General features: G+C 45.0%; 1 protein-coding gene across 1 annotated transcript; it reads left to right on the plus strand.

Moving 5' to 3' along the window:
* The first annotated feature begins 3,441 nt into the window (after positions 1-3,441).
* Positions 3,442-9,853, plus strand: nell3 (NELL (neural EGFL like) family member 3). Its single transcript, XM_061093900.1, has 4 exons — positions 3,442-3,587; positions 4,672-5,231; positions 5,609-5,675; positions 6,752-9,853. Exons 2-4 carry the CDS (start codon positions 4,767-4,769, stop codon positions 8,281-8,283), a joined length of 2,064 nt encoding a protein of 687 aa, XP_060949883.1. The 5' UTR covers positions 3,442-3,587; positions 4,672-4,766; the 3' UTR covers positions 8,284-9,853.
* Positions 9,854-12,988: the final 3,135 nt, after the last annotated feature.

A 12,988-nucleotide genomic window follows, 5' to 3' on the forward strand; every position in this document is an offset into this window, starting at 1 on the left:
CGCATTCGGGCCCGCGTCATCAATGTATATAACTTACCGGTGCTTCTGAATCCGAATCCATTGCTTTGGTAAACAAAAACTCACGTGCGTGCGCGGAGGCAGTAGGTTGAAAGTCTGCTTGTAAATAAAGTTTCTTCAAAAAAACACCGCGGATGGGAACGAGGGGGTGGGGCATTGGAGGAAGGCGGGATGATTTGAATGTGCTGTAATTCTCAAATGCAACAAAGGTAAGAGTCCCTTTAAGTAAGGTAACAAAGTATTTGTACTTCGGTACTTGACAGCTCTGGCTGTAATGTACATGTCAAACCCCACTGAACTCTGTGGGGGGGGGGGGGGGTGGAGCAGCTCGTGCTACCGGCTGCTTTCTTTACTAAGCGGTGAAATAATAATAATCCACGCCGCAGGTTTGCAACCAGAAGAAAAAAACGTCCAATAAACTGGATGTTTTTGTTCGTATGCAACTGAATCCCGACAGAGACTCTCTCTGGCTGCAGCTACACAAACAGCTTCCAGCAAACAAGAAAGCTCTGCTCTGATTAATACGAGTGAAACTTGCCTCAATGTGGAAACAAATATTTCTGCCAAAAGGGAAAAACTTGTGGTAAGTGGAAATAATGAGAGATGGTAAAATGTCAACTTTGTGAGAGACCGCGTCAGAAATAATGAGTCCGAGTGGAAATGATGAAAAGAGAAATGTCTAAACTCTGAGATGCAAAACAACAAGGTAGTAAAAGTTAGGAAATAATCAAAGTAAGTGGGAGAGAAAAGGTCAAAATTATACAAGTAAGTACAAATTAGCAAAAGATTATTTGACAAATCAAACATTTTACAAATTGAGTTAAAAATTACGAGCAAATAATACGAGTCTAAAGTTTGACTCAGAATTTTACATCTTTATGTCGTCATTTAAATGTTAGATCCTTCTGTGCTTGGCAGTGATCGACTTCCTACCTGACCTCCACATTATCAAACAGACATTTACACAATAATCTGCCAAACCAGCTTCACACATCAGCCTCAGATCTCCTCCCACTGCAGGACCCGAGGTCGAAGTCCTGGGACCAGAGTTATGAGGAGAAAGCAGCTGCTGGTTTCACATTCCTGACTCCTGCCTCAGGTCCCTTCAGCAGGAGTTTGACCTTTGACCTTTGTTGGCTTTGTCTCTAACCGGGGCCGCTCGGTGTTGACAGGACCTGTATAACACGGAGAATACAGAGGTGAGGACCAGCAGCTGTCTCAACAATCACTTTCTTATTGGGAGGAAGGAGAGTCAACAGTGGGGGACATGAACAGTGACAGTCAGGAAGGTATGGAAGAGCATTAGAGCTCAAACTTGAATTCTTAAGAATCTATCAAACTGCTACCACTAGCACACATGACCTCTACAAAACACCCTGAGTATGAATAAGTGAAACTGGTTTATTTCAAACATAATTCTTTGACACTAGTCTTCAACATTTTGACTGAAAAAGTTGACATTTCAAAGTTATTCTCAGCATTTCTACTTCATTCTTGGCTTTAAAAATATATCTCTGGCTCATTTACATTGTATTGGATGAATTCTATGGCATTTTGACTTTTTAGAAAAAAATAATTCAATAGTTTTTCTCAACATTTCATTTTTGTTTTTACAAAACACCAAACAAATTATCCTCCCTAACTTTGTTTGACATTTTTCTTGACAGTCAGAATTTATTCTTTGACATTTCCAATTTAGAAAAAACTTTATTCTTGGCATCACAACTTTATTTACAAATACAAAAAATCGGTTTTATCGACTTTTCAAATATAAGCTCTTCCTCCTCAATTATTCTCAGCCTGACTCCAAAACTCTTCTATAGGACGATGCCAACACTGGGGAACAACATTCTTCTTGGCATTGCATGAACACATTTTATTGTTTTTTCCCTTTTAACCCTTTGATACACAACATGGGTCAAAAGTGACCCGATGGAGTTTTAATTGTAAATATCTTTGCAATAAATGTATTTCATCATTCAGAATTCCAGGAATTCCTCAATTAACTTGTTTTTGATCATTACACATTCTTATTTTTATTTTTCCTTATTTACTTTTTTAATAAAAAACATTTTTGTATCACTACCCCTCTAATGCACAACATGGGTCAAAAATGACCCGTATTCATTTCACATGTTATTTCATGCATGGCTGTGCTTCTTTGCTATATCTTTTAAAATATATTTAGTTAATCATTTAATATAACAAAGTATTAATTAAAATATCTTGTTTTTGATTACCACAAATCATTATTTTCATTTTCTCTGTCTTAATTTTTGAACTAAATTGGTTTTTGTATTACTACATCAAGTTTACACACATGGGTCAAAAATGACCCATGTATGCAAGTGTGAATTTGGTGGAACCTTTGATTTGTAAATGTTTGTAGTTAGGAACATGTTTACTGTGGACAACTTTTCACATACCACACTTGTCAGAACTACTTGTGTATCAAAGGGTTAATATGAAAACAGAGGATACATAAGAAGAAGATGTGTATTCTGCCCTTCTCTCTCTCCACCGGGGAGGTCCTGTGGAGAGAGGCAGGGAAGCTGAAGGGTTAATTCTGAGCTGGGGAAACCTGATGCTAATTAAGCTTTGGAATTCCTCATCCCGACCGAGCAGCAGCTCAGAGGCTCCGGAGGCAGCAGCAGGGATGTGTGACGGGCTCGTTCCTCACTGACACTCAGAGTCAGTCTCACCGAACCTGCAGCGGAAGGTACCGGGACTCATCCACTGGGACAAAGTTTCTTTTCTATGATTAACTTCTGCTTTTCCTCCAGGTTTCCCATTTGGTTCATGCACCAGCTCAAACGTGCATTTTCTGCTCCTGCAGGTAAAGACGGATTCGTCTCATGCAAACATGGTTTTACTGACCTCGGTGCTGCTGCTCTCCTGGGTGTCGCTGCACAGCCGGGCTGCAGCGGACTTCTGCCGGGGGTCGCACTGCTCCGGTGGGGGGGACAGGAGCGACCCGAGACCGTGCACCGGAGACCACTGTCCGGGGGGGAGATCCTCCAGGCAGCCGCGGCAGTTCCACCCCACCACACAGGGGAGAGCCGGGCAGATGGTGGCCGGGCAGCACCACGCGTACCCGGGCTCTGCGAGAGCCGCAGCGCAGCCTCTCCGCGGGGGGCACGGAGACCCCAGCGGAGGAGGAGGAGGAGGAGGAGGAGGAGGAGGTGGTGCACGGATGAAGGTGCCCGAGGTCCTGCCTCGACCGGCAGGGTGCACGGACCCGGGATGCACCGCAGCTGTGAAGCTATTTCAACCCACAAATGAGACCCGGGACTGCAGGGGGCTCGAGTGCAGGCTGCCCCCCAGGATCCGGCCCAAAGCCCGGGCCAAGTCCTGTGTGGGTGAGGGCTGTGTGTCCGGTTCAGAGGAGAGCCTCTCCTCCTCTTCCTCCTACTCTTCCTCCTCCTCATCCTCCTCCAGCCAGCGACCCCCCGTGCATCTGTCCGACAGAGCCGCGCAGTTTCTGGGAGATTTCCCGGAGTTTGGATATTCGTCCTCGGAACTTGGCGGCGCGCCCCTGGGAGTCCAGCTCACATGTGACATCAAGCCAGGTCTGTTATCTCCATCATCTGCATCATCTGCTGTGTTTAGATCATCTCAGGCTCTTTTTCCAAATGTCCAAAGAGGACAAAAAGGATTCAATGCTCCAAGAAGTATTGTCTTCACTGGATTTCCTCTGAATTCTCCTCATGCACTTAATGCTTCATTGACTTTAGCCTCTGTCTCCAACTGTGGTCAGCTGTGGATTATGGTTTTAGAGCAGAGTAAGACTCTGGTGACCTTTAGCACTAAATGATATCTGCAGAGCAGCTCAGCTGGAAGAATGTCTCAAAGTCAATTGTCCAGAAAAGCTCTGGTTCTCTCCTGTTGGCCCGAGGTCACTGGGCGTTCACACTCCGTGCCAGCGCCTCACTGGAAATCAGTTGTGTATAAAGTACTTGAAAGCCATACTTGAGTAAAAGTACAGATATCTTACCTGAAAGTGACTTCGGTAAAAGTAGAAGTCACCCGTCAGAAAATGACTTGAATAAAAGTCTTAAAGTAGCTCATATTAAAAGTACTTAAGTATCAAAAGTATCTGGTGTTGAAATGTACTTAAGTATCAAAAGTAAAAGTACAAGTACCAAAATTAAAAATGCAAAGTGCTTTTTATAGTCTATACAGACACAAAACAACCCAAAATGTTTCTCCTCAAGATTTATCTCAACTGACTGAAAAATTATAACAACAATATGAATATAATGTATATAATGTATAATTTTACAAATTTTGAACCCTAGATGAAAGAGAGAGAGAGAGAGAGTGAGAGAGAGAGAGAGAGAGAGGTGCGCCAACCTCCGCTGCTCAAGTAACGAGCCAGTTTGAGAATGTAAGAAATAGAAAGTACAGATATTTGTGCTCAAATGTAGCGAGTAAAAGTTAAAAGTCGTCAGGAAAATAAATACTCAGGTAAAGTACAGATATGTGAAAAATCTACTTAAGTATAGTAACAAAGTATTTATACTTTGTTACTTTCCACCACTGCTGGAAATCAGACTTCTGCATCAGCCTTAATCTCACTTAATCACTTCCTCCAGTTCACAGTTTAACAGCGAGTGTGTTCCCGTCTCTCCCTCTGCATTACTTCTATCGCAGGTGAGAATGAAGTTCCCTCCGAGGACGCCCTCATCCTGCACCTGCAGCTGGCCAAGGGGCAGGAGAAGCTGGTGGAGGCCCTGCGCGCCCAGCAGATGATCATCCGCGACCTGCAGCAGAAGCTGGTCGACCAACAGGACGCCCTCCTGTCCCAGCAGCGGGAGATCCTGGAGCAGCAGCGGGGCATGTACGAGCAGATGGACGTGGTGAAGAACCAGTACGGCCTCCTCTCGGACACCGTCAAGCAGGTCTCCTTCCAGGGCCTGCAGGGCGAGCTGCAGAGCTACTTCCAGAGCCACCTGGCCGGTCTGCAGAGCCAGGCCCGCAGCCACCTGCAGAAGTCCTACGCCGTCCACAAAATGGACGCCGACACGAAGGTGATGGACGCGGTCGGGGAGGCGAACTTCCCTCGACCTCTGCTGGGCTGCCCTTCGCCCTGCGGCCCCGACGAGTTCTGTGATTTTCAGAGGGACCCGCCTCAGTGTGAGAAGTGCACCATGTGTCCGCCTGGCTTCTTCCTCATCTCACAGTGCTCGTCCACCGCAGACCGCATGTGCCAGGTACTGACCTACAAAACACTGAGTGGCATTTTGAGGAACTCACTATCATCTTAAAAACACCCACAAGTTGCCATAGTGTCAACCAGTATCTGTACAGTGTCAAACCAACTGCAGAAAATGGGTCTGCATGGGTTTCAGCTGGTAGTTGTGGTTCCACATGATGAAATCAGTCGATGGTTTTCGAGCCACACAACCACAGCTGGTCCGAAGTCTAAATAATCTCAATGAACTTCCCCAAACCTTTAGAATAAACAAATGTTTGATCCTTGTCTTTAATTCCAAACACGAGCACAGAATGTCTTCTTGCAGCTTCAGTGCATAAGCAGAATTATTCCCCATGTTTTCCTGATTATAATATGATTCTTTATGAATTACAGGATAGAGATGAATGCCTTGAGCTACCAAACATTTGTGGGGAGCGAGTGAAGTGCCTGAACACCCCAGGTGAGTTTGAAACATTGTGCTGATGATAAACAACTTCTTCTACGATCATTGGACAGATTTGACCTTAGAACCCATTTTCCCCAGTTTATTTTATAACCAAAAGAATCTCAGTATTTTTCATCCACACAAAACAGACATTATAAACTGTATCACATGTAGGGTTGCAAAGGGGTGGAAAGTTTCCGGTAAATTTCCGGAAACTTTCCGGAAACTTTCCACGGGAATATTAAGCACGGGAATTTTAGGGATTTTGAAAAAAAAACAAACTACACAAATTAAACGCTGAGCAATAAAAACATCATTCAAAACTCTATTTTAAAGATGTATGGAACGTTGATTTTCAACCCTCCACTGTGCATTCTTCCATCACATGCACAGATAACTCCCAGCATGCTTCACTCTACAGCAGGGCTATTGAGGCCTGCTGTAGAGTGAAGGACTAGTCAGGTAAGTTTCCATGATATTACTAGGGAAAATATATTAGCATGCTGATTGAGGATTGTTCATCTGTTCATCTAGACTATTTCCATTCATTTATCCATCAATTGTAAAATATGTTTACAGACGATTCCAATTGTTTGGCTAATTATTTATATCTCTGGCATTGCATTAGTGTTTTTTTACAAACTTTTTTCTCATCTTATTCTACAGAACAATGCCACGTGCACTCTCTCATGTGTGGAGACATTTCACCCCATCCAATGTAGAAGGAAAGGCTGTGTACATTTGCAAATACTGTGCAAAGACCTATGTTAAGAATGACACAACGATGCAGAAGCATATAGTCAAGTGCCCAAAGTTTCCTCAGGGCTCAAACCAGCCTATGACACAACAAAATGTTAATATTTATGTCTGTATATGACAAGGTAAATACAGTTAGTATAAATTACCTACAACATTTCCAGTTTATTCCCATTATTTCCCGTTAATTCCCGTTAATTCCCGTATATTCCCGTTAATTCCCGTTAATTCCCATGGAAAGCTTCCAACTTTGAACATTCCCGGGATTTTGCAACCCTAATCACATGTCTTTACACCTTTGGCTTCTCCATCCTCTCGCTCTCTCCCTGGCTCAGGAGGCTTCAGGTGTCTGGGGGTCTCTGAGAGGGAAGTGGAGATGGGCGTGTGCGGCCACGACTACTTCTTCAACCCGGAGCTGCAGGAGTGCCAGGCGTGTTCGGACTGTGACGGAGAGTCTGTCTCTGTCCCGTGCTCGGCCGTCAGCGACACCGTGTGCAGCCAGAGTTCAGAGAGCCGCCTGTCTCAGTCCTGGGCGGCGAACGTGGTGGTCCCGTCCGCGAGGGGGTCCGGCACCAACATCTTCCAGGGGCTTCAGCTGAACATCCGAGAGAAGGAGAGCGGCGACCTGCTGTCCAACGAAGCCGGGCAGGTGAGGTTCCTGCAGCACGGCCTGGTGTGGCTGGACCATAACTTTGCGTTAAAACACAGCTGCAGGAACTTCCTCCAGGTGGGGATGAGGCTCAACGACAGCCAGGAGGAGGAGGGGCGGGATCTCAGCGGCGTTCGCATCGAGCAGCCCGATGGGAAGTACTTCCAGGGGGTGAGCGTCAGCAGCGGAGTGGAGGTGGAGCCTAATCACACCTTCACGCTGCTGCTGAAGAGTCCGAATCAACACTGCAACCAGAGCAAAGACCTTCACGTGTACGACGTCACCGCTCCGTCTTTGAGTCTCCTCTGGTTGTCTCATGATACCGGCGCCGTCGCCATGACGGCCCAGATGTCCCTGTTGGTCCACTACCAGACCAGCTACCGCCCGACGTTCCGTATGACCTCGGTGTCTGACCCGTACATGATCAGCCTGACCCACGACAGCCGCGGCGTGCGCTTCACGGAGAGCGGCGTGGTGAAGTTCGTCCTCCAGCAGGCGCTCTACTCCATGGGCCACACCTGCATTCGAGAGGGTTTCTCCCTGATTGCGTTCACTAACCGTAACGGGACGGGTGTGGAGGCGACGCAGGCCTTCAAGACAGGCGTCAACTACCGGGACACGTCCATCACCCTCTCCGGGGCGATGGGCGTGGACAGCCGAGACACACTCACCTTCGAGATCACCTCGCCCTCCCAGTGCAACATCCGCTATTTCGGGGACAGCACCGGGATCAGCATGCTGAGCCTCATCTGGATTCCTTCGGCCGTGTCTTCGGCTTTGACCGCTACCGTGTGCAGGACCGGCCTCCCCACCGGAGCGGTGAGGAACAAACCGCTGTTGTTCCAGCAGATCAGCTCGGACACGCCGCAGGTCCACTTGGCCCGGTCGGGCGAGCCGAGCAGCCGGAAGAACTTTATATTCCACGAGAGAGGGACAGCGAACGTGGCCCTGAACCTGAAGCTGATCCACTCGTGTAACATAGTAAAACTCACGTTGCAGAAGGTGGCCGGTCGGAGTGGGCAGGCGGGTCCTGTGGCTCAGCAGGTGTCCGGGTACATGCCTGAGGGCAGCACCTGGGCCAGCATCGGGCTCCGGGCCTCGTTCCAGGTGCAGAACGGCACGGCGGTGTACGTGACGCTGGACTGCATCCGAGGACGTGTCAACCAGATCACACACGAGGGAGGCACTAACATCTCGATCCTCTGGGTGGCGCTGTGACGCCTCCCGGAGCCTGAACGTCACTAAAACAGTTTGTGAGAAGACAGACGGACACTTTTGCACAGTTTTGAATCGCAGAGCAGATTCAACAAGTTACCAAATCCAGGAAAAATGCTGGTTGATGAAAAAAAACGTATTCCACATATTTTGTCATATTATTGTTTTAAATGTGTATTTCATCACTTTATAGATTTTTATTGTGAAATATTTTTCGTGTATGATTTTAAACAAGTACTGATTTTTCTTGAAGTACTTCGGCTGGTTGAGCAGTGACCAATTCTTAATTGAATGTCTGTGTGTAATGTATGTGTGTGTGTACATCTGTGTGCACTGGTGCTTGTATAGAGAGTGTGTATGTGTGTGTGTGTGTGTGTGTGTGACACATTTGCATGCCGACTTTTGCGTGTGTGTACGAGTGTTTTGATATGTATATCCCTCCATCCCTGCATATACTTAACATACATACTGTATGTAACAAAACCTTTTTGTATTATATCATTAGACGTATAAAAGCAGTAGTTTGGTATTTAGGGAAATATGGTTATTCATTTCATTGACGAGAGTAAACGTATGGGTAATAAACAGCAAGTCTATCTCAGAGGATCGATACCACACCCAGTAGTCAATTAGCTTAGCTTAGCATAAACACAGGAAGGGGGGAAACAGCTATTCTTGCAACAATAATGCGCAATATTTGACATATTTCACTTGTTTAATCTGTACAAATTCTGTGAAATGGCATTTTTGACAAGTGTTTTGACATTTGAGCAGATGTTTATGTGAAGACTGGTTGTTTGGCTGGGACCAGTAACTTCCCGGACTCCATTCTGATGGGGTCACAACCACTTTTTCACAGAGTTCTTTTGTGTGGATTAAACTAACCGGTGCTATTTTTTGAAAACTTTGGGAACAGAGTCAGGCCGGCCGTTTCTTTTCAGTATTTGTGCTAAGCTAAGCTAAAACGCTGCTCTTGACAGCTTCATCCCATTGAGCCAATCCCAGGCTGAGCTTCCTATTTACCGCACATGCTAGAGAGTGGTATCAATCATCAGAATGTGCACATTTCCCCAATGTTGAATTATTCATGTGGCGCTCTGAAGAGAATGCAATGTCGTTAAATTTCAATAAGAAAGAGTTTTTGTACTTGTGATGTTTTTGATGATATTTATTTGCCTTTCTTACAACAGGACTTTTGTATTTACACTATGAAATGCTTATATTTGGTTTATATGGTAACGCACTGAGTAGACAGTGTTGATGTTCAAGTACTTGCAGTGATAGCCTCTGTGATTTGCACAAGTATAACAGTATTATGGAATGTGCAAACATCATCCTTTGTTTGTGGAGAGCTGCCCATGCATATCGTCCCTAATTGCCTTTGTCTGTGTTCTGTCCTCTGAAACAATTAGGCATAAATAAGTGATTCGGGAAGTTGGCAGTGCTTTATTCTCCCATCATTGTGTGTAATGAAATTCTTTGTTTGTGTTGCCTGGCTCGCTGCACATTTCTTGTGGAACATCGAAGCATGTATTCTCTCCTTCAGCACCAAATAAAATGTACATATACTGTGTTTGTTTTTGCCAGAGAAGAAATTTCCCTCTTATAAAAGCTCAAGTGCCTTTGTTGGTTTTATTCCGATCAACTTATAGCGTGAAACACAAGACCTCAAAGTTTCACTGGACGCCCACAACAATAACTGATATTTAATGATTAGAGTTTCTGTTTTTTATTGAGCAATATGTGCACATAATGAATTCCTGTTAAGCCACATCATTCATCCTCTCATTTGAGCTTCATTGGTATTCCCTGTGATTGTCACGTTACATAAGTTCACTGTAAAATCTAAATTTCAGACTGAATGTCCATTATTTTCCATTAAATCAGGGGGAAAAGTTGAAAAATCAGACGTTCCTCATTCCATTTAATCCCACACATACTGAACCTATTTTAAAAACAATCTTATTCAGCAGTAAAGATGCCAAATACCGACATAATACCTGGAAAACAATACACTGCATTTTCCTCTCAATCGGTCTGAATCATGCTCAAATTGTTCTTCCATCTATTACCTATAGAAGAGAAGTTCTCTGGCTCAAACATTACAAAATACACTCAGTCAATGAGAGGGAGAGAGAGAGAAAAAAGAAAAGTGTCTGCTTGTGAGAAACAATCAAATGTTTCTGTCGGTTGCTCGGATTGGAAACAGGTGTCTCGGCGGAGCAGTGCTCCAGATGTCTGACGCTTCAGATCAAATGAGAGCCACAGCACATGAAGACGTTCAGACATCAGACGGAGGAATGGGGACAGAGAATCGGAGCAGGAAGAAAAGACGATTGAATACTTTGTCTTTAAAAGCTGCTCGAATCAATATTCTCTAAACCAGCGACACAGAAACAAACGGGCTCGCTTGTAGTGATGAAGCTGCAGCGCCTTTTAGCTTTGGTTTACTTCTGACAAATTCCACTGTCGTCAGCCTCATTTCCAGCAGCTGCTTCCTGCAAGAATAAAAAAAGAAACTCACTTCATGGTACTTTCCTGGGACTAAGCTAGAAGGATGAAAACCTCCGCCTCAAGAGTAATGAAGGATCTAATGAACAAAAATCCTGGTTCCACCCATATATCTGCATCCACTGCTAAATTTGATGAATTCTTTCTTTGCACCATCCATCCATATGATTTTATGGAAATTGCTTCAGTAGTTTTTGAGTAATCCTGCTCAGACAAACAAACTGGAACTCTGTAGAGCATCAATTACACACTGATGTAAGACTGAGTGCTAATTTTTACAGTAAGTTTGGAGTTGCATCAGATTGGCTGCACGGAAAATACAGTGAATATTCCAAAGCGAAATCAAATATTGTAAAAGATAGTTGTAGAGTTGAAGCCAATAAATATGAAGCATCATTATCTTTCATTAGTAGTCACGTCCCGGAGCACCTGGGGAATGTCAGCCCCGCCCTTTAGATCTGGTTTTGGTCTCCACCACAGGAATCTATGCGGCTCTTTAGTTGCCAAATGTTCCACTATTAACTTTGTGCGTCTGCGGATTGGAGCTGGGGAGGGCGAGTACAGGTGGTTTTTATACTGTTTATCTCACTGCACAAGAAAACAGATGCTTTGTGCAACTGCAAAAAAAAAACCAACGCTATTAGAGCAACGAGAATAAAACAGGAGAGAAGTCGTGGGCCTGAAAAACAAAAACAAAAGAGCTGACAGTCGCTGTGGAGCTGCGTCGAAGCGAGAGCAGCTGGGTCATAATTCCCTTCGGGTTCATTACAGTCGAGCCTTTCATGTGATCGGCTTCAGAAGGGGAGCGAGCGTTCGCTGCATTCTATCACGCTGGGTCACATGTGAGTTCATCTTTCATAAACACACATAAAAGCCGACATCACACGCCACAGTCGACACAAATTAATCAAGCAACCGAACGTCTTTTTAAATTTCAGGGACTCGATGCAGAAATGCCGTGATGTGAAAAACAGAAAGGTGCCATGCGGCTCGACCGCCGACTTGCACGCCAGAGTTCCTGTGGCCGAGCAGAGAGACATCGTTCATCACCGCACTGCATCTGTTGTGAGTTTATTTGCTTTCTGAGGATTTGGAGACCACTCAAACAGCCGATGGCACGCGAGGACGTTTCCTCCAACACAACCGACGTCTCCAAAAGCATAACCGTCTCCAAAAGCTGATTCAGCCAGTGAGTCGGATGTTAGATCTTTAATGTTCAGATGATGTTTTAACCTTGAATCTGCTCCCTGAGCCCGACCCGGTGGAGGTGAGCACCTCCCTGAACCCGGACCTGGCCCCCGTCTGCTCACATGTTGATTTAAAAAAGGGCAAAGCCGGAGACGGGCTTGTTTCAATCAGAAGCGGATGTTACTGTAAGAGCCGAGGCCTCTTGTCTACAGGGAAATGTTTAGACCATGTGTTCAGGTTCGATGCCGCTGGGTTTAACAGTGGGAATCCACACTGGATTTATGGGGTGTGAAGAAAACTTGTTATGATGTTGATCTTTTTTTCTAAAACCCAGATTGTTGGTTTTCTCATGAGAATAAATCACATGAAACACTCCCAACAGGGAAATGAAATCCACCGCACGGTTTGAAACATCTTTATTACCAAGGAGGTTATGTTTTCACCCCCGTCTGTGTGTCGGTCGGTCGGTTTGTGTGTAAACTACCAGATCATGAAACATAGAGGAAGGAGGAAAACTTATATTTAGTAAGTTTTTCTCTGCAACATTTCATTATTGCATCGGTTAAGTGAAACTTTGGCTCAGGTTTTTGTGTATTTCCTCACTTTACCCGTTTTTTTAATAGATTTGGCCATATTGTGTTTGCCGTGCTGTAACACCGAGGTCCTGTGCCATAACCCAATGAATAACTTCAAGTGTTTTGTTTTGCTGCAGAGAGGAAACCTTCCTTTTGTGGTCTGAAAGCACGAGATAATTGTGCTGGAGGCGAAAGTATGAGGCTACGTCATCCAGCTGGTGAGATTCCAGATGACGTCTGCTCCGACCTGACAGAATGGGGATTTTTTCTTTTTTTGTACGTGCACTGTGGCTATTCCTCTTCTCAAAGGTGACGTTTTGCTTTCTAAACTTTCCAAACTCGGTGTAATCGTTGAAGCTTGTGTGAGTGACGCCTTCCTTTAATGACCTTTAATGATTTACAAGTCATTGCAGATTCATTAACACATGTTCGTT

The sequence above is a fragment of the Limanda limanda genome, chromosome 20, assembly GCF_963576545.1.
Source record: "Limanda limanda chromosome 20, fLimLim1.1, whole genome shotgun sequence".
NCBI lineage: Eukaryota > Metazoa > Chordata > Actinopteri > Pleuronectiformes > Pleuronectidae > Limanda > Limanda limanda.

What these genes read in the sequence shown, in the direction of transcription:
- nell3 (XM_061093900.1), top strand. Translation starts at nt 4,767, where the DNA reads ATGATCATCCGCGACCTGCAGCAGAAGCTGGTCGACCAACAGGACGCC. An exon ending in CCGCAGACCGCATGTGCCAG is followed by an intron (nt 5,232 to 5,608) that starts GTACTGACCTAC and finishes TATGAATTACAG; the next exon opens with GATAGAGATGAATGCCTTGA. An exon ending in GAAGTGCCTGAACACCCCAG is followed by an intron (nt 5,676 to 6,751) that starts GTGAGTTTGAAA and finishes TCCCTGGCTCAG; the next exon opens with GAGGCTTCAGGTGTCTGGGG.